At 42.8% G+C, this 22,420-nt stretch overlaps 1 protein-coding gene and 1 pseudogene across 1 annotated transcript in view; both read left to right on the plus strand.

The window, feature by feature from the left end:
• LOC143934136 (serine/threonine-protein phosphatase 6 regulatory subunit 1-like) overlaps window positions 1-22,420 on the plus strand; it is a gene marked incomplete in the record, with an annotated part of 277,801 nt that overhangs the window by 39,683 nt on the left and 215,698 nt on the right. Inside the window, 2 exon segments of the mRNA XM_077457496.1 lie at window positions 14,226-14,458; window positions 21,925-22,111. Of these exon segments, the coding sequence (XP_077313622.1) occupies window positions 14,232-14,458; window positions 21,925-22,111 (414 nt within the window).
• On the plus strand, window positions 18,522-18,701 carry LOC143934665 (U2 spliceosomal RNA; annotated as a pseudogene).

A 22,420-nucleotide genomic window follows, 5' to 3' on the forward strand; every position in this document is an offset into this window, starting at 1 on the left:
TGCCCTTCCTGTCTAAGTTTCCTCGCCTTCTGCTGCCCCCTTTTGTGCTCCCCTGGACTGCTGTTGCCCCCCCTCCTTGTGGCACAGTCAGCTTTCCTGCACCATATGTAAGAGGAGCAGTCTGGGATTGACGAGGAAGGGACATGATTAAGGCTGCTTTTACACTGAATGCGCAGGCCTTTAGCGGTAAGGTGCCGCTCGTTTTAGTGGCTATTCGGCCACTTGCGGGGGTGCTTTTAACCCCAAAGAAGGGGTTAAAAAAATCCCTTGTTGCAGTGTTTCCAAAGCTCTTTTCAGGCAATGCTGTATACAGCGTTCCCAACCCGCCCCAAAGATTCTGCTTGCAGGGCTTTTTCTAATGTCCTGCAAGTGCACCGCCTTGGTGTGAAAGCACCCATTGCAGTGAATGGGAGGCAGTTTTCAGGTGCTATTTCTAGTGCCAAAACGCCTGAAGAGTGCCTCAGTGTGAAAGGCCCCCCCCACACCTATTCTCACTGGTTGGAAGGCACAGATGCACTGTCCTATCCTATTGCTGGCAGCGAATAAAACTCTGAGGGCTGGTACACACTCGATTCAGTCTGCGTCAAAAACGTATGCACAGTGTTTTACATGAACTGGTCCTGAGAGGCTAAAATCTTCTGCGACTGGATGGTTCTTGAAAAGCTAACTGCTTGCTTTTTGAGCATTCATCCCTGGGCACAATCCAGCTGCAGCAGTTTCCTACATCTCTTAGAGCTTTGCAGGCTGCTGACTGCGAGGCTGGACAGTGCACCTGTGCCACCTGCCTTCACCTAAATGCCCTCATCTCATGCATTAGGGCTAAACACCCAGTGTGCATAAAGCCTTGACTGAAATGCTTTGAACCTCTCCTACTTGAGGAATTGCATTGCAATGGAAATCTGTGTCTTACAGTATGTCTGCAGCTTTAGCACCAGTCTGTTTCTTCAAGACCTAAGCTATTCTGTTTTAATTCACCTCTATTGCCTTATGTAAAGTAACTATTTGTGTTCTATTTATGTTAATGCATTGATGGTCACATTTTCTGAATGAGACTTGTATGCGAACTTCTAGTTTCAAAGCTGTACCTATTTTGTGTACCAGTGTTTTCTTACTACCACTTGTGTAGCCTCTAGGGGTGCTTCAGGAGTTGGATGCACCACAGGTTAAAGGAATTCTATCAACATACTTTAATCTTCTACTATCAACAATATAATCCTACTACAAAGCTTACTTGAAAAATCTCCATTCATGCAGTGATTGCTGCTTGTCTGCTTTCCATCTCTTCCCTGGATTCCCTGCATGCTCTGTAGCTTCTCCCCAGCTGCTTACTTTTGGTTTTCAAGGACTAAATTCCTGTGATTGTAAAGGGTTTAAAAAAAAAATCATGTTATACTTGCCTGGTCTGTGCAAGAGTTTTGCACAGAGCGGCCCTGATTCTCCTTTTCTGAGGTTCCCCGTCAGCGCTCCTGACTCCTCCTCTTAGGCATGTGCCCCCATGGAGAGCCAATTTCCATGGGGGCACCCACGCAGGCACGCTCCCGTGTCCTGCTGCTTTCATTGACACAGACAGGCTCCCGTGTCACTGGATTTTGATTGACAGCCAAAGGCTCCCGCTGCTATCAATCTATCCAACGGGGACCCGAGACGGCGTCTGGAGCTGCTGGACTCGTGCTCGTCGCTGGAACAGTCAGGTTCAGGTAAGAAAAGGGGGGGGGGGGGGCAGCTGCAGCACAGAAGGTTTTTCGCCTTAAGGTGAAAAACCATGAGTGAGACTTTACAACTCCTTTAACTCTGGCTCCTGAAACTCGACCTTTCAGCACCTCTGTAGTTCAGAAGGCAAACTCTGAAATGTGTGACATAGCAGTGCCTACTGAAAGGAGCATTGAAAGTATATGAGTGGACATATTAACTTCACAGCGTTTACAGTCTTCAACATTGTTGTTATAATGTATAAATGAATATATTTCATTTTTACCATGGATATGCTTTCATAACCAATGTCTGAGTTATAAATAGTGATGAGCTTGTGAATCCACCAAACTCTTTTTTAGCTGAGCTCTGAACTTGCGCTCTTTTTACTCCAGTGAGCTGCAAGCCGGGTCACTATTACCGCACAGCTCGTGTAAACACAGAGGTGGACTGTGGGTGTTAATGACATAACCCACAGCTATTTAGAGTGCAATTTCAGAGGACGCTTAACCTTATCTCTAGTTAGAAATATGGTACAGCTCAGGGCTCGTGATTTTCAGGACTTCGGAGTCTATAATTCACATTTCTTTTTGTCTGCTTGCAGTAGTGACCTCATGTATAAACACTTCAAGTATTATATTGAGTTAGTGGTTCCCTTTACTACACTACAACTCTTGCCTCATGCATTCTGCAATCTGTTTTGTCAGTATAATTAAATGAATTATACTGCAATTGGGATCTCTTACAGTGGTTCCCAACCTTTTTTGTAAGCACCACGGCATTCTGGGTTATGTGTGAAAAAGGCAGTGGCATAACAGTGTCGCGTGGTCCACATGTGGTTTGAACTGTTAAGTATACATTCACTTCTGTGCACAAGCACGGAGGGATGGGTCGCTTAAAAAAAAAAAATATATATATATATTGTTTTTGTTTTACACTGTCCCCTTTATTATTATTATTTTTTCACTTTTATTCCTATTACAAGGAATATAACGACACTTGCCACTTGTAAATGGGATCCCGCGGTGAATCCGCTAGTGTGGCCGCTTTTATCTGACAATCGCCTATAGTAAAAAAAAAGTCAGGGTTATGGCAGCTAGCTACTGCAACTTTAAGTCGCACAGACATGAACTGTACTCATTGGGAAACATGGGTTGTGACTTGTCATGCTATTTTGGACCCCAAAGTGTGAGTGGGACCTTTGTGTTTTTCCACTTCATAGTTGAGTGAGGCATTGATGATCTATTCAGAGCTTCACAGTGGCACCCTGGGAAGTTCCTATCATATGTTCCAAGAGGCAGACCCAGAGTTCCAAACCCCAGGATCTCCCCCTGCACCTCTGGCTGTCTGTTTAGAATGTAGTGGGGGGAGGTGGGTGGCGGGATCTCCCTGGGGCTTGTAGTTCTCATCCCAAGTGTCAGTGTATGCAGAGGTGAGGGGCCTCTGACTAGAGATGTAAAATTTCTGGAAATTTTGAAGCTCGGGGGGGGGGGGAAAACCCAGTTTTTTCCGTTTTATAAAGATAAACTAATGTAGCTAAACGATTCAGTTTTCTGGATTCAGATTTAGATAAATGTAAACTTACCTTTTTTTTTTAATTAAGTATATACTTTCAGGTCCTTTTTTGTTGCTCTGTATTTTCTTCCAATGCTTTTGAGGCCTAGTGAAGAGGACAGAACAAACCAAACACACCCACTAACATGCAATAGCAAAACTGAAACCTTTTTCTTGTTACAATAGCAGCACAGCAACTCCTAAAGGAAGAAATGCATTGGAGGGTTCTGTTTGTTACCTAGGACTTGTTTGTCCTCACTAAGTGCGCAGAAATTAGAATAATCTGATATCCTACCTTTTTTTTATTTTATTTATTTTTTTTTTTTTTTTTGTTTTTGTTTTTTAAGAAATGATTTGGAAAATATTTTAACACCCTGTCTCAAAATATTTTAGTCATCATGTTAAAATGAAATATTACACACTTTTTTTTTTTTTTTTTCTTTTTTTACATTTTTCCAATTTTTGGGGAAAAAAAACAAACCCTTCAGGAATAAAATTGGAAAAAAACAAATTGTTCCTTTTTTTTTTTTTTTTTTTGTTTCCCTCTTCAGTATACAAGTGAGTCGCTCTGCTTGTACACTGTTGCTGATGCATGCCCCAGATCAGAGGCCCCTACTCTCGCCACTGACACTCGGGAGGAGAACTACTAGCCGCAGGGAGATCTTGCCGCCCATGGACACCATAGAGCTGCCGATCACTGTCGGGGTTACAGAGATGTGCTGGGGGTTGGAGGTGCACAGTCTGGAGTGGAGATCAGCCATGTACAGGGGAACCTCTGGGGCGGGGGGGGGCATCTGTCTGGGGACCCTGATGTAAAGGGGGAGGACCCTCTGGGGACCCTGATGTAAAGGGGGAGGACCCTCTGGGGACCCTGATGTAAAGGGGGAGGACCCTCTGGGGACCCTGATGTAAAGGGGGAATCCGTGCTCAGATATGTAACAATAACACACATGTATGCCCACTCAAGTGTATGACTTTCTTTATTTCTAAGCTATGGGCTTTAGCCCGAGATCTTTTGTAGACCCAGCAATACCTCTGGTGGGGGCACTTCATGGTTTCTTGCACTGGGGCCCTGAAGATTCTAGTTATGCCTCTGATTGGGACAGTAAAGGAACAGCAGCTTACTTATGAGGTCGCACCTGTGCTCACAATTAAAAAGCTTCCATATATTTGATTCACAGCATTTGACATTGTTTTCAAGCCTGATTGGCCTACGTTACCCCTTCCTCTCCTAGTGTGAATACTGATGTACAGATATGTTGACATGGTGTATAAATACATTTCAGTATTTGAAATGCTTTTTAAATGAAATACATTGGGGTCTTTTATATTTACCTGCCCCGTTAAACCTAAAAGCAAAAGCTTCCATACAATCATGATATATGAAAATGTTTACTTTTCTTTTAAACCTTTTCATTTTGACAAGATTTTAAATATTTCACATTATTATTTTGCAATTTAGCCTATGTAATCAGCCATATCAGGCTGAGGAGGGGCTGATTTGTTTCGTCCTACTAGAGTATTACCCAAGAGGAAGTCGTTTTATGTGTAAAAAAACAAAACAAAAACAGTATCTTATTGTGGTGGCAGCTTAGGGAGGAACTTCACTTAGTTTTTAAGAAAATGTAAAGTCAGCCGTAACAGATACTGTAGGTGCACTCTTACTATGTTATGGATTTCTGCTCTGTCTTCCTGCAGCTCATTCCTCCTACCAATGTGGATCCCTGGAACCGCCATCTTGGTTTTACGTGCTGGCTTTGACTTCTGACGAATCACAGCTGTCTCCCCACTGCACGTGTGTGCGATCTTGGACAGCAGGAAGACTGCTCCTGCAGTCTCCAGAGATATGCAACATGTTCCAGGAGTCTGCATGTGGATAGGGGGCAATGTCATTCTCGCTGGTGTGAGAGGTGTCGGTGTTATAGGTAATTTACGTTCACTCTAAATGGGAGGTACTAAGTAGTATGTAATTGGGGGTGGGTCGTTTTGTTTTGTAATTCGATTTTTCAGTCTTGCTCTGTTCCTTGATCAGCCTGTTAGTCGTACTCCAGAGAAATTTGTTGACTGCAGAAGCACCCCCTTTGTATGCATGTAGTGTTGCTTTTTATTGACGTTTTTAAACAGTTTTTAACCCCTTCAGCTCCGGAAAGTTTTACTCCCTTAATAACCAAAGCATTTTTTGCGATTCGTCACTGCGTCGCTTTAACTGTCAATTGCGCAGTCGCACAACGATGTACCCAAACAATTAACAATTGATATCCTTTTTTTTCTCCCACAAATAGAGCTTTCTTTTGGTGATATTTGATCACCTCTATGGTTTTTATTTTTCGCGCTATAAACAAAAACGAGCGACAATTTAGAGAATTTTTTTTGCTATAATAAATATCCTACATTTAAAAAAAAAAACAAAAAAAACATTTTTTTCAGTTTAGGTCGATATGTATTCTACTACATATTTTTGGTAAAAAAAATTGCAATAAGCATATATTGATTTGGTTAACTTGTACAAAATAGGGAATTTTTTTTGTCATATTTTTTTGTTTACTTGTAATGGCAGTGTTCTGCGATTTTTTTTTTTTTTTTTTTTTTTTTTTTTTTTTTTTTTTTTTTATCATTGCAGCGGACAGATCAGACACTTTTGACACTTTTTTGGGACCATTGATATTTATACAGTGGTCAGAGCTTAAAAATGGCCACTGATTACTGTGTAAATGTCACTGGCAGGGAAGGGGTTAACACTAGGGGCGATCAAGGGGTTAACTGTTTCCTATGAATGTTTCTAACGAGGGGGGGGGGGGGAGGGTGGGCTTACTGGGACATAACAGAGATCAAAGTTCCCGACCACTGGGAACAATAGATCCCTGTCATGTCACCTGTCAGAACAAAGAAATGCCTTGTTTACAGTGTTTTGTGCAGGAGAGCCATTGTGCCACCGTCAAACAATGGCAGGTGGTCTTAAATCGGTTAATGGCTTACATATGTTTTTGCCAGGAAAGGCCTGTCTGCATTCTACATTTACATAGTTAGTATTGGCAACCCATCGATCATGGGCATGTGACAAGTAGAAAGCATTCCTTCCTTGTCAACACTCAAAACATGAACAGGAGCAGGGACGACATTTACAGGAACCGATCCCCCTGCGTTTTCCTGCAGCAGCTGAAATCTGGCTCCTCCTCCTCTCTCTCCTGCGCAGGAGGAAAATACAGGGGAAGCACAGCAAACTGTTTATTATGTTTCTGTTTCTGAATGAATATGGATATTGTGCACGGCTCTTCTTCAGTCTGGGTCCTCAATCTCCCTAATCTGTCTCAAAAGTGACGCCATAGTCTCATACATGGGGTATCACCATACCCAGGAGTAGAATGTGTCTTTTGGTTGTAATTCTAAGTATGCCCATGCTGTGTGTAAGAAATATACTATTACGTTGACAACTATGTTAAAAAAAAATCCTTCCACTTTTTCTAAAAACTTGTACCAGTAAAATAGTCTTCAAAAGACTCGCCACGCTTCTTAAAAATACTTTGGGTTGTTTACTCTCCCAAATGTGGTAATTATGTGGGTTTTTCTATTACTTGGATGCGTAATGTATGCCCATACAAATGTTTGTTAGAAATATCTTATTGACTACTTTGTGTAAAAACTTTTTTTTTTTTCTTTCCTATAAATTCCAAAAAAATGTGGCAAAAATTCAGATTTTCAAAAGACTCACCATGCCTTTCAGAAAATCTTGTGTTTGCTTTCTAAAATGTGGTAATTTTGTGCATGTTTATCCAGTCCTGGCACTTTAGTTTAATATGATACAAAGTCAGGAAATTAGATATGTAATTTATGTTCCTTGAAAGCCCAAAGGAAAGGTACTCCTTTGTGTAATTTCACCTTTCATAACCTTTGGAAACCTTGTTACATGTTCCACCTGTTTTTTTAGGGTGGAACATGTAATGTGTTCCAAATGCTGCAACCACTACCTGATCCCCCTCACTCCCGGTGACAGCAGTATGGGGAGAAGTTCCCTGTACTGGCTGTCGCTTTTTTAAATCACACATTCATTCACACAGGTCTGTATGCAAATTAATTACAAGCCCGACATCTTTTTGCAGTTGTTGGCTTGTAGTTATCGATGAACTGCCACGGTGCTGTGGTAGTTCATTGATTCTTCCTGTCAGTGTATCTACTTGCCCGTACAGGATGTACAAGCACATAGAGAGATCTGCAGTAGGCCTGCTGATCACTGCTACAATGCTTTTTATGTGCTTCATAAAAAAAAAAAAAAAAAATGCTCTTTATGAAGAAAGGTTACCTTCAAAAATGTGAACTGCACTCGGGCTATAAAATGTTTGTTTTAGCTAACTGAATTAAGCTAAATTATCCAGATAATATCAATACAAATTAACCACTTCCATACCGGGCCTATGTAAAAATCATAATTTCTTTGCTAGAAATATACTCAGAACCCCCAAACATTATATATATTTTTATAGGAAATAAAATGGCGGTCATTGCAAGTTTTTATGTTGCACGGTATTTGCGCAAAAAAACTTTCACACACAATTTTTTTTCAGAAAAAGACAACTGTTTTGTGGATTAAAAATAGATACATGTCACGCTTTAAAATTGCGCACACTCATGGAACGGTGTCAAACTTCGGTACTTAAAAATCTCCATAGGCGACGCTTTAAATTTAATTTTTTTTTTTGCAGGTTACCGGTTGAGAGTTAGATGAGGTCTATTGCTAGAATTGTTGCTCTCGTTCTAATGCACATGGCGATACCGTTGTGTGGTTTGAACAGTGTTTACATATATGGGTGATACTTAAGTGTGCGGTCGCTTCTGTGCTCGAGCACATGGGGACAGGGGCGGAAAACATGAGCTAAAAAAAATGAACGATCCCATGCTTTCCAGCCGCGATCGCGGCTTTATTTACAACCGCAGCCCAAACGTGACGTCATAACGTCGCGCCAGGACCTCCAGGGGCCATAGAGATGACTGGTGACCACCTGGTCACTGGAAATCTCTATGCTCATCATCTGGCGGCGGATTCTTTCTCCGGGTCTCTGATGGCGGGGGGAGTGTCCCCTCCCTTTGTCATTAAGAACGATCAAGTGGCAGAACTGCTCCTATGATCGTTCTTACGGTACGCAGAATCGCCGGCTCTAAAAGATATCTGGATGATGCCTGTAGCTGCAGCCATCATTCAACTATCTCCACTGAAAGTCAAGGACGTCATGACATCCTTGGGCTTGGTGTGGTGGTTAAAGTGCTCAAATTTAAATCTAAACCGAAAACACCTCTGCAAATACATATTCAGCATTAAGCTGTGTTCACACAGTCCATAAAGAGTGCTTACAATGGCCACTCAGGGTGTCATTAAACACGTTTGCTTTTTGTGGTCAAAAAACTTGTCAATTTTTCCACACAGCACCAATGCTCCTCCACTCACCAAAACTTCTTGACTGCATATAATAAAATAGGCTACAACAACATTCTGTAGCAGAACTGGTCTTTTTTTTCAAGATCCTCATCCGATCGCCACAGGAAGCATGAATATGTGACACCACAATACACTTTGTGTACCTTATTTGTTCAGGAGTTACAGGAAGCACAAACCAAAGTTCCCCTTAATCGCATAACTCTTTATGAAAATGTGCCCATAACATCACAAAAATGCACATTGTGAGTGTTCAAAGCGGTACAGTGTAAATCAGCCAGCCAAATCTAGTATTTGGGAGGTGTTGTGTTCGGCTCTCTTCCTGGAGCCGGCGTGTACACCAAATGGCGGATGTGACCCCTTTCATAAGCATGTGATGGTCACCTCTGAATATTTGCACTCTGTCCATTGTAATGTGATCATTGTACTATAAAACTTTTGGACGGTACTTGTTGATCTGCGGTGTGCTGGTAAAGATGTACACTGACCCGTGAAGTTTTCAGTCTCTAGCTGGTTGTTAATGCAGCACCCTTCTAAGCCTTATCCGGGAATGTGTACAATGAGAATATTGGCATTCATTTGTTTATCCACCAATATCCTAAAAAGTAAAGGTATTAAAAAAGGGGAAGATTAAAAATTTACAGTAGAGCAGTTTAAATTAAATTCTATGTTCAATTCTTGCAAGTGGCACTTTAACAGACCAAAAGCAGTAATATATATCAAATAAGTACAAAATGTATTATACAAACATAGACCGTAAAATGCATATGAAAGAATTGATCAATAAAAACAAAAACCATAGGATAAGATAGGCAACATGTAATCAAAGCATTAGAATACCCAAGGATCAACTGTCAAAAGTGAGACAGCAGCTACTGATGCGTTTCGACATAAAAGGTCATTGTTGCCTTCTTCAGGGACAATAGCCCAGAGCCCTGAGCGAATCAACAAGCGGAGCTAAAGGAATCTACCTATGAAGAGAAGGGGTGTGTGCCTTTCCTCCAATCAGCCGGTTTGGCTGTATGCCTAGGCTTCACTGCAGTGCTAACCTCTAACATGATGTGCACTTTCTATACAGTATATAAAGATTGAAGACAGCAGATATACATGTAAATCTGTAGGGAGATTTGCTTAATCCCTGTGTTTCATATGAGGCTGTTCACTTCACTGGGTATATGTGAGGGTTTACGTCCACTTTAACTGCATTTATACCATCTTTGTTTGATTGTATACAGAGATTATACAACGATGGATGTCATAATACATCCTCCGTTCACTCAGACCCCATTTGTGCATTTATAAGATCTTTGCTATCCCTAATTAGGATGATCCCTGCTTTACTAGTGGCTGTAGTGGGTATGTATATGTGAAAAAATGGGCCATCTTGCACTAGATGCCTAGCTTCTCAGTATACCAACTTTAGCTCCTTCCTTATGCCACTCTTTTTTTATTTCTCCTTTTGGCTTTTTTTTTTTTTTTTTGTGAGATTACCTGATAATTTGTGCCTTCATTTGCCAAAATTCTCTTCACTTCCCTATCATCAGTCTTATTCAAAATCACCCCCCCCCCCCCTTTATCGGCAGGACATATAACCATGTTTTTCTGTTCTGCCAAAGCTCTAATCTCCTTTTCCATATCTTTAATTCTCTTTTTCTTCACCTTCAAGTTTTTAAAATCTTTTTTCTACATATTTTTGAATACCTCTAGATACTGGTGCCCTGGTGGTTAAGGATTAAAAGCTGATTTGTTTCTCGAATTACTGTGTTGAAAATGTGTCTCGCTACTATTTGAGCTTTCCATCTGCATAATGTTTCCTTATATTTCATTTTTGTATTTACTTGCCGACCAGCTGCCTCATTTTTACTGCAGAAGAATAGCACGGCTGGGCGAAACGATGTTATGTAACGTTGCCTTACCCTGTGGCCACTAGGAGTGACGCCCATGGAGCCTATGCGAGTGCCCGGCAGTCGCGATCACCGCCAGACTCCCGCGGTTGCTCGTGGCACACCAAGAACCGGGATCTGTGTGTGTAAACTGTTTCCGGTTCTCTGAGCGAAGAAGAAACTTATCGTCTGTACATACAGAATATGAACAGCGATCTGTCCCCTCCCGCCTTCAGTTAGAACACACACTAGGGAACACAACCCCTTAATCGCCCCCCTAATGTTAACCACTTCCCTGACAGTGACATTTTTACAGCAATCAGAGTTTTTATAGCACCGATCGCTGTATAAATACCAATGGTCCCAAAAACGTGTCCAATGTGTCCGCCATAATGTTGCAGTCCCGATAATCGCAGATCGCCGCCATTACTAGTAAAAAAATTATTTTGCACAGAGCTACGCTGATCATCCTCTTCTTGGGTTGCCCCGCTGGTGGTGCTGGCTCCCCCCTCCTGTCGAATGCCCACTATAGCAAGCTGATTGCAATGTGGGCATTCATGAAGGTTTGCTCTTGACACACACTGTGGCTCAGCACCACCCATCATTCTCTCCTCGCTGGCTGTGATTTACAGCAGTGGGAGCCCGTGGATAACGCCTGATTTAGATCCAGTGTATTCCACCACCTGACTATGCTCTCACCTTTAGGATCTTGCCCCATGTACACAACAGGCCAAACTGCGCCTTCCCCTTTTAAGGGGCAAATCACCTCCCAGGTATTCTTAGCGTAGTCACTGCACCTCCACTCAAAATGATTAATTTCATTAATGGCAGCAACCACTCTATCCCAGTGAATGCTCTTCTACTTGTAACTCAAAAAAACAGTTACCATCATGCTTACAGCTTCTGAAAATCACTAATTAACACTTACATTATAAAGTGCACAGTAAAAAACCTGGTGCAATACAACATAAAGCACCTTATAAGGACACTGCAACTAGTGTTTGATTCCTTCAACCACTTCCGGGCTTGTGCAATGACATCCACTCCCACCATTTGTTCACAGAGCTCTGTGAATGATGGGGGAGGGGGGGGGGGGTGTAGCAGAAGCACCTCTGCCTGCTGTCACAGGTTGGGGGGAGGGGGCTAAAGTAACATGTTGCACTTTAACTATGCGTGTAACTTGTTACTAAAGGAAAACGTATCCTTTAACCTTAGGCCAAGGTTCGCACTGATGCGATGAGGGAAACGCAGCAAATCCTGTGCGTTAATCTCATGTCATCCATGCGATTGCTGTGGGTGTCAATGTTAGATTAACGACACCCCAAAACAGATCGCAAAATGGGTTGTGTGAACACACACGTGATGCAATTTGGTACGGAACAGAAAGGGTCCTGCAACACTTTGGTGTGGATGCGATTTGAGCCATAAAAAAAATGTATGGTTTAAATTGCACTGCAGACATTGCATGTAATGTGCACAGGAATGTGTTGCAATCCCTGTGCAAATATCATAAGGTGTCTGCAACGCACAAGTGTGAACCCACTTTTTCATGCCCCCCCCCCTTTTTTTACCCCTCATGGAACTTCCATTTAGTAAATTTGTTTTTAAAACATTGAAATTGTTCGGCTTCATTTACACTGCTGCTGGTAAACGGATGTTAAGGAGCAGTTGGGTGTTTTTTCAGCTGCCCCTGAATTAGTACACAGGGTCGTTTTCTAGGCAATGGAATTTAGAAGCATTTTTTGGAAAGCAAAAAAAATGCATTCAGGACGGATGCTCAGAGGCATTTGAAACGCCAAATGCCTGTGAGGGCTTGTAAACGCAGTAACTCTCATTTAGCCACGTTTTCATTTTTAATTTTATGACTGTGTAAAAAAAAAAAAAACTTCTAAACGCGGCATGCAAACGCAGTAAAACTGACATTTTTTTTTTAAAACTTAATTTACGGTCTGTCACACTATCTGTAAAATATTCAGGAGAGGTTGTAAAATGTTCCGTGTACATTAAGCCTAAGACCCCTTTCACACTGGGGCGCTTTGCAGCCAGTACATCGCTAAATATAGCGCATGCAAAGCGCCCTGAAACAGCCGCTGCTGTGTCTAAGCTTTCACACTGGAGCGGTGCACTAGCAGGAGGGTAAAAAATAAGTCCTGCTAGCAGCATCTTTGGAGCGCTGTATGCACCGCTCCTGCCCATTGAAATCAATGGGGCAGCGCGGCTATACCACCAGCAAAGCGCAGTGGTTTTAACCCTTTCTCGGCTGCTAACGGGGTAAAACTGCCCCCGCTAGCAGCTGAATACTGCCAGTAAAGCTGCGCTAAAAATAGCGCACTTTTACCGCCGACGCCACCCCAGTGTGAAAGGGGCCTAAAAGATATGGAATTCACAGTTATGTCAAAGGTTTCTTTCTTTTTTTTTCAATTGCACAGCAGTTCCACTTGCACAAAAAATATTCATACAGAGGGTTTCCCTTGCCATACATTTCACTGATTTCGGGGGCACTTTAATCCTAAATTTTCTCTACAGATAAAATCTATTATGGGCATGTGCAAAATAAAATTGAATGCTAGAATATGAAAGCATGAATTTTGTATAAAGGTTTAAGCCCAAAGTAATTTTAATAGTAAATACTAACTTGCTGTGATGCGATAACACAGCGTTTATCAACAGGTTGCCGCAGCACCCTGGAGTTCCACAAAATTCTCCAGGTAGGGATAAAAGCATTGTCCAAAATAACATTTTTCCCTGCCGTCTCAGGTGTTTTTTTTTTTTTTTTTCCAGTTAAGTCAGGTGCCCACAACTTTCTTGGTTGAAGACTAGATTAGTGACAGAGGAGGTGTGGGCTGTGTTCTACCCCTTACAGCTCCTTCCTCTTGTGTGTATACAGGAGATGACCCCGAAAGGCTATTAGACCAGAAACCAGTGGCCCTCTGAACATGGGGGCACCAGGTGATGAGTACCCTCTGCCTACAGTGCTAGCCACTTATGTTGACTATGCTGCGCGGATGTAACACTCCATCCAGAACTAAACATTCCGGGGGTCAGCCTCTTTCCCCGCCTCAGAGTTGTCAACACAGGTTGACTGTGTCAGCAGCTGCCTCACAAGTTTTACTGTTCCGCAGCAGCTTCCTACTTCCTGGGGGAGAGCACAGCCCACGCCATTGTGCTCCTCTCTGCTGCTGTCACTACTCCTCCATTGTATCCACCTCTGGGGATACAATGGGGGAAGGGTCACAAACCTTTTTGTTTTGGGGGAAGATTTGCTTCACAAACTACATTTTAGGGCTTGTTCACACCAGGTGTAGTGTGGTAAAGTATGTTGGTTTTCCCGCATTACACACTAAAATGCACTACCTTTTGCAGAACCGCATGGGTTCCATTAGTTTGCTTCTGCTAAAATGCATGGTAGCACGGTATCATATGTTTTTGTGTGGTGCAGTTTTAATAATGCTACTGTCACCTTTTTGTGTGCTTCACGCGCACACAGCAGCCCATTAAAAATGCAACAGGTGGGAATGTGCAATAAAAAGCGTGCATGCTCTGATGCACCTCCTGGTGTGCCCTGAGATTGTGCACAATTCTAAAGGGTGCCCTGACTGAAATAAGGTTGAGAAATGCTTGTCTAACCCAATAAACGAAAACCTTTCTAATTTATGTATATTCTTACTTTGCAGTGAGACATGTTTTGGAAGTTTGACCTGCATACAAGTTCACATGTGGACACCCTTCTAGAAAGGGAAAATGTTACCCTTTATGAACTGCTTGATGAAGAGGATGTTCTGCAGGAGTGCAAAGTAGTCAACCGCAAGCTTGTGCAATTCCTTGTCCAGCCTCAGCACATGGAGGACCTGGTGACCTGCATTACACAGGAGCCGTCCAGTGACATGGATGAAAAACTGCGATATAAGTAAGCATGATCTCAAATCTAACGCATAGCTATTTACATTGCATTGTTAATGAACAGTTTCGGGAAAATACTTTTTTTTTTTTTTTTTTAAGCTGCTTGGTTACAAATTACAGCCTATTTACAGTTTACACTTTCATTGAGCAGTGATAGTATAGCTGTCCTGTCATTTGTTCGCCTCACCTCCCCTCTTGTCCAATTAAATCTTTGTATTCTGTGAACCCACACAGAAAATTATAAAGTTTTCAGTGAATAGACGGGGTGCCTGCTGTATAGGAGACTGCAAGATCTACTTTTTGCAGCTCCGAAAGTACAGGAAAAGCTATATTATTGACGATCAATAAAAGTTCAAATTGTAAACAATGGGCTGTAATCCAAGAGGTCATCCGCACCTCCTGAAAGTTAACTATCTGTAACCTAGTACTACTTGTGTACTTTTTAATGATGTAAGTGGTCACAGTCTTGGTTAATTTGGCAATGGAGTTAAGTTAGACCATGGCAAAATTCTAGTTTTTGTGGCTATAGCATTTTAATTGCTGGTTTGCAAGTTGTGCTAGGCTCATTACAATATTCAAAATTCTACAATTCTGTCCCATTCAAAAATGTGACCCAAAAAGTATGCAAAAGTGGAACTCCCGCTTATTTATTTCCTCCCCCTCCGGTGCCACAATTGCCACCGATCGGGGGGGGGACAGGATACCTGTCTTTGACAGGTATCCTGTTCCCACTACCGGGAGCCACACCCGTGGATAATGAAGTCACTGCGAGGCTCCATCCTCCTCCCCCATCGTCAAGCCAGTAGGAGAGGGGAACGGAACCTTGCGCGTGTGCAGTAGGGTTCCGGCGTGAAGCCATAAGGCTACACTGCTGGGTTCCATCACCCACAATGGCGGTGGCAGCACCCGACTGTGGTGCTGACATCGCTGGACTCCAGGATAGGTAAATGTCCTATTATAAAAAGCCAGCAGCTGCAGTATGTGTAGCTGCTGGCTTTTAATTTTTCAGTGGTGGGGGACCTCCGCTTTAAGTTACGCATGGAAAATACTAGCGCACACCACCACTTTGTTTCACAATTTAAAAATATATACGCATCGTTTTGTCTCCTCCACTGTTGGCCCTGTTGGTGCCCCTTCCCTTTAAAGGATTGGTGCAATAACACCACACTGAAAGTAGGTACAGATATGACCTCCTCCAAAGATAAAATGTGATTCAATTATCATAACATATTGGCACTGCTCCTAGACTGTAAAAACCCGTCTCCCAGGTTTATATTCTGTATTGAGGTCCTGGCAGTGATAGAGAGCATCTCCCTCCAAGATATAGCATACAGAGGGGTGTGACTGATGGGTGGAAATTTAAGTTGTAGCCTGTCTTTTATTTACCTTACACTGCAGTTGAATACAGTCTTTGTTCAAGATTAGAATAAAAAAAAAATACACCCACATTTAAATGCAGAAGGATAAAAATTCATCCAGAAGCCTGTGTCTATCTCCCTCAGTGTTCTTGGCAGCTCTCGCAGCACTTACTGGTCACAATGTGATGACGTGATTAAGCTCCTCCCGACATGTTTCATCATCAAGACTTTGTCACAGGGCTAGGAGCCTGCTGACGTCTATTATTTTAACCCACACTGCTGTTTTTTTGTCCCTATGACAACTAATGCAAGTACTGCATAAGGCTGTTGAATTGCAGTTCTGGGGATGTTGAAGGAACTCGAAGAACTAAGTTACCAAGCTCACCATACAACTCTGAGAATCCACCTTCAGACCCCCTGAATGGGATGCTATGGATACTAGATGTAATCCACTTGGCTAAAGGCTCCTCTTCCCATGTTTGTGTATTGGGAAAGAAAGAGAGAAGACTTTTCTAACATCCGAATAATGTTTTTAAACAAAAACCCGTTATACAAATGTCCATATTTAAACATCCAGCAAGTGTCCCAATCACATGAAGCAAAATAATAAGACCTGAAAATGAATCTGTCACACCACATGCCAGTGTGAGACAGTGTCTTCATAAAATATACTGTATATATTGAAGACGAGCTTATGCCTCGTCAAAATGTTGAATTAAACGACCACTGTGCCTTCACCCTCCAAGACCAGTGACGCTCTTTTTCTGGTATTTATGTGAAATATATATATATACATTGAAAGCCTCAAAAAAATCCACTGGTGCAAACAGAATCCACCCCTCACTCATCGGATTTCAGGGCCTAACTTTTTTTTTTTTAAAGGCAAGCGTGCTTAAAATTTTGGCCCCACCCAGCTCACAGCTCTCCCATCTCCGCTTCTTTCCCTCAGAAGGTTAAATCCGTGAAAGGATGTCCGCCAGAAAAGAAAAGCTCATATAGTCTAAAACCATCCAACATAATTTTATAAAAAATCACAGGTTTTCTGCATGCCTCTATCTTGCATATATCCATCTCCTGCCTTGGACTGGGAGGGCTTCTGCTGCTGTGTGCTTTGACTGAAAGTTGGTCCCCTTTCACACTGGGACGGTGGGTGCGTCGGCTATTTTCAGCGGCGCTAGTCTGACGCTAGCGGGGTGCTTTTACCCCCGCTAGTGGCTGAGAAAGGGTTAAAACCAGCGGTATAGCTGTGCTGCCCCATTCAGTTCAATCGGCAGGAGTGGTATACACACCGCTCCAAAGATACTGCTAGCAGGACTTTTTTAGCGTCCTGCCAGCGCACTGCTCCAGTGTGAAAGCCCCCTGGCTTTCACTTTTGAGAGACAGGAGCGACTCTTTCAGGGCACTTTGCAGTGTGAAAGGGGTCTGGCTCCCACTTTCAACAGTCTCTCCAGTCTGTTGACCCATCTTGTTTTTTTTCCTGTGGGCCTGTTGCTATTCTAGTGATTTTTTTTTTTTTTTTTTTATTTCTTTTTTTTGCCTACCCCTCAAATTTATTGCTTGGGGGGAATCCAATAGTCTAAGAATTCCTGTGTTCTGTACTCTATTGTTAAGATAATAGCAATTTTTGATGTACCTGTAAAATTCCATATGTTGGAATATAGGACACAGGTCCCTCTCTTCTCTGTGATCTTCTTATTGCTTGTTTAAAAATTGGAGCATCATGGAGTGGGTGGGGTTATATGAATATAATGGAGGGATACACTATACACTGGAGGGTGGTCACAAAGCTTTTGCAAGTGTACAGTCACCTGAAGGTAGCCACATATATATAACCTATGGTCTAAGAATCCATTTATGTGTCCTGTATGCCAAGATATGGAATTTAGAGGTACATCAAATTCCTATTTCCTTTAGGGCCGGTTCACACAGCGAGGCGCGGTGAGGCGTCTCCGACTTACCTCGCCGCGACCTGCGGGGAGCTGAGCGGCGACTTGCAGAGGACTTCTGTATAGAAGTCAATGCAAGTCGCCCCCGAAGTCGCCCCGAAGTAGTACAGGAACCTTTTTTCTGAGTCGGAGCGACTCGAGTCGCTCCTCTCAGAACGGTTCCATAGTACTGAATGGGGGCGACTTGCGGGAGCGAGGCGAGGCGAGCCGTGTCGCCTCGCCTCGCCTCGCTGTGTGAACCGGCCCTTAGCTGTGGCTCTCCCAAATATTAAGAGTATAAAAGCTAGTCTAATTTGGGCCTGTTGATTTCACATTATATATTTTACAGTACTATTAAAAAATACATGGACTTGTTTACCAATAATAACGTTTCTTAATCGTATAGTACAGGACACAGGCTCCTATAAGTCTTGACCATGAGTTAAATTCTGCCACCTTTAGTTCAAAACACTGGCAAACCGCTATTAGGACAGCTGATAGAACCCATCCAACTCCCAGAAATCCTCAGTATTTGCTTGTATCCTTAGGTGCAGGAACAACCCTTCTCTGTACTGAAAGCAGGTTTTTGGCTTGTAATTCTGTGTTTTCTGGAAGACTGAAGATTATGCTTAGTTCTTTACACTAAGAAACCCCTTCTCCCCCGGCTGAATCAACATCACTGTGACAATGATTGTATCTTCCACAGTGGTTGTATTGTGTCCAGACCCCATGTCACATGGAAGGCCCAAGGCTGTCTCGTAACGTTGCCTTTGGCACTAGACCCTGTGTCGCTTCTCGGCCTTTTGGCTAAGATCAAGTGTAGTATCTGTTCTTATCAGTTACCAGGAGGTGGCGCTTGCTTCCGTCCCTGTTCTACGGCGAGGTGGAGCAGGGGTGGCGGTTGCTATGCAAAACCTGCTGGTTTGAAGGTAACCTGGAGTGGTTCGTAGCCAAAAGGGAAGCCTTCTGATGAGGATGGAGAACCACTGGTCGGCACCAGGGGAGGGGACCCTGGCCTTCTGACCTGGATTGGGGCAGCTTTAGCTCCGGTCAGTTTTTTGGGAGGGAACGTTGGTTCCCCTTTCTCCCATCGGGGGAATGGCCTGTACTTCCCGAATGTAATTGGGTAGGAGTGATGGGAGCGAGGGTGAGGCCTGATGGCAAAGGGCTCTCACTAAGCTCCTGGATCTCCATGCCTTTCTGGCTCTGGTGGGGGCTGCTGTGGTCTGGGCTGGGGGTCGGGGATGCTTTTGTTGAAAAGCCTATGGTGATGTGCCCCTGAAGTGGCAGTCCAGAGGTGCGTTAAGTTCACTGTGCTTTGTCACACTGATGTCTGGCACCTTGGTCACGTCACTATAAAACACGCTTTTTCACACCTGCCTCTAGGGCCGGGCCTTTTGGCTAGGACCAGAGGAATTTTTGATTCCTGGCCGGAGGGCCTGGTCATTGTGTTTACACAATGGCCACCTTTTTCACTCTCCCTCTCCACTCTCCCTCTCCACTCTCTATCTCCACTATCCCTTCCCCACTTTATTTGTTTTATTTCTGTGTGTGTTTTGTCACGTTTTGTGTGGTCACCTGCACATTTGGGTAGTAGGGTGTCGGTCCTCGGGCCAACCCTGAACGTCTCGTGGGAGGGTGGACATAGGCCTTCTGGCTTGGTTTGCCCTCTCTTTTTGGGGGGTCTCCCTTCGGGGGAACCCCTACCCTAGTATCTGGGTGGGTCTGTTTCGGCAGACCTTCCGGAGAAAGGCTGTCGTTCGGCTTCGGCTGGATGGGCCATGTATTGGTACCTCAGTCCCCGTCTGGAGCCTAACGCCCTGGGGGATCAGGGTAAGGTCCTTGTGGAGGATAGTAGACACCCACTGCACATTTTTGTGTGTCACTCTTTATGTGTGTGCACTTTTTTTTGGCACCGGGTGGAAATTTTTGGGTGTGTTTTGCACGCCATAGGCTTTAAAAAAATTTTAAAAAAAAAAGTGTGTGTGGTACGGCAGCGTAGTTAGCTGCAAAATCTTGTTCAGGTCCAGGCCAGTGGGTTGACAGTCTCATCACTGACCCTAAAGTGTAGGTTCCGGGAGTAGTAGTGTGAGGAGGTCTGACGCCAGAACCTGTCGCTGGCTGTGCTGTGGTATCCACAAGGCTCATCCGGCGTCCGCAGTATAGTAATGGCACAACCGTGTGATCGGAACCAAAACGAGGCTTGGGAACCACAGCATGGCCAGCAACAGACATCAGACCTCCCCACACTGCTACTCCTGGAACCCACACCTGGCTTGTTGGTCTTATCACTGACCCTATCCAATCTCTGTGTGCCATCTGGATAGCTGAAGGAGAATCTGCTGTGCTCAGCCATCCCACCCTATTCTCATTGAATCTGATGTGGTAAAGCTAATTATTTGACTTGCCGTATAGAGATCTGTCTACATTGTTTGATGTATGTGCAGTGCCAGTTTACCTCTTAGCCACTGTTTCTATTTAAACCTTGGATTCTGTGTTTTTCCTGCCTGCGGACTCTTGAAAGGGCAGGCCTGCATGCCTTTCCAACAACACTAGGTGGATTAGGCTGATTATCATCAAAATTTACGTCTGTTAAATCTCATTCATCCCGTTCAGTCGGTGCCCTTTGGGCTTTTAGCACTCTGAATTATGAAATCTTTCTCATATTTGCCTGTTATGATGTTATTTGCCTTGATGTTCTGTTCCCAAATTTGGGAAGTTTTATCAGGTGGATGTTTAGACATCTGATGATGCCAGCTTTGGCTGTAAGGTGCCTCAAACAGTTCTTTGAGTTTTTTTATGCCTGTTAGCATTGTTTGCTGCAATGCCCACCACTCAGTGTTATTGCTTGTGTTGCCTTTGTCCTGTACCGTGGGATTTAAGAAATAAAGGATTTAGTCTTGCCTGTAAAATCCTCCCCTTTATCATGGCGTTTTCCTCTGACTGCATGCTAGAAAATGGAAAATTGCTGGGAGTGGAAAGGGGTTCCATGGGCTAGCATATCCCTTATGATAAAGACTTAAAGGAGCCTTGGTCCTTTACTGTACTCCAAAGAACTAATTTTAATGGTATGAAAATAATCCTAATTTTTGCTAATTTTTACTTACTGAGCATCAAGAGATTGCAACACCAATTTAACAAAATATAAAGCAAATAAAATCTATAGTAGCAGCATACACTTTAATTGTATAAAATTTGCATTGTAATAGTAATTCTAACTATTATGACAATTCAATATAAGCTTTCTTGAAAATCCCCTTTCATATTGTGACGGCTGCCTGTCTGCTGGCAATCTCTTTAACCATTAGCTGTCAGGGGCGACTATTTTATTTTACGCTTTGTAGACCCCCTAATGTCTCCCCTGCCCTCTAAAGCAGCTGATGAGCACAAATCGGTCATTTTTGGTATTATAAATGTGGCCACTTTTACAAGACAGACAATTTTGCTGGCTTTAAAAAGGGGGGAAAAAAAAAGAAAAGTACCAAGATCTTATAATAACCACTTGTTGACCGGACATTTTTATGATTGCAGCAGTCACTGAGTGGTTAAACTGCCTGAATTCCCTGCATGCTTTGCAGCTTGTTCTGTAATCATTCACCCTAAATATGGGTGTAACAGACTCCAAAAGGTGAACTTATCCTTTAAGTAATGTATACAGTAATTTGGTCAGTAAATTTCCAATGGCTTACCTAGTGATACTATTTACCGTTTACATTTGTGGAGGGTAGGTCCATCCAGTAGCTAACATGAGAAACTTAATTGGTAAAAGCTATTACATGCTTCATAGTCTCCTCTAGTGTATACACCAAGCCTTCTGGCCAATAAATAAAGCAAACATATGGCGAAGAAGGTCTTTTAGCTGGGGGCTAAACTTGATTTGAAGTTATTCTGTTCATAATACTGAATTGAAAGTGTTGATCCCTGACCATACTTGTTTGTTGATGCACAAAAAGTTATCAAACATTTACATGTACTTAAAATATTACTATTCCTCTGCCCCTCATTTATCAACATTCCCACCAAAAAGTGTAGTATTGTGTTTATTACTATATTATATTGGTGTGTGTGTTTTTTTTTTTTTATACTTTAACTGTGGCTATTGTTACTATATTATTATCTTGTTGTGAGTGTGCGTATTTTTTTTTTTATGCTTTAAATGTAATATATATTTTTTTCTTTTTTAATATTAGGTATGCCAGTGTGTCATGTGAGATACTGACAGCAGACGTATCACAGGTTAATGATGCATTAGGGGAAGACGAGTCTTTACTGAAGCAGTTGTATGGCTTTCTGCAGAATGACGAAGACTTGAATCCTTTGCTAGCCAGCTTCTTCAGCAAAGTGATGGGAATACTCATTAACCGCAAGACAGAACAGGTAATTTTTTTAAAACTTTTCAGATTGATAAGCTAAAAAACTAGAAGGTACATTACATGAGTAAAGTCCATTCCTCACACGGCCAGATCATTGCTACTTAAAGTGAGAATTTTTTTTTTCCTAGCAAGGTCCTTGTGCAGTCCTGTTATATTAAAGGGGTTGTAAACCCTTATATTTTTTCACCTTAATGCATCCTATGCATTAAGGTGAAAAAACACCTGGCAGTCACCGGCCCACCCAGCCCCCTGTTTTACTTACCTGAGCCCCTTCATCTCCGCGGGGTCCGGGCTCTTGATTGGATAGATTGAT

The sequence above is a fragment of the Lithobates pipiens genome, unplaced genomic scaffold (assembly GCF_037356315.1).
Source record: "Lithobates pipiens isolate NorthernLeopardFrog02 unplaced genomic scaffold, aLitPip1_a1.2 Scaffold_27, whole genome shotgun sequence".
Classification (NCBI taxonomy): domain Eukaryota; kingdom Metazoa; phylum Chordata; class Amphibia; order Anura; family Ranidae; genus Lithobates; species Lithobates pipiens.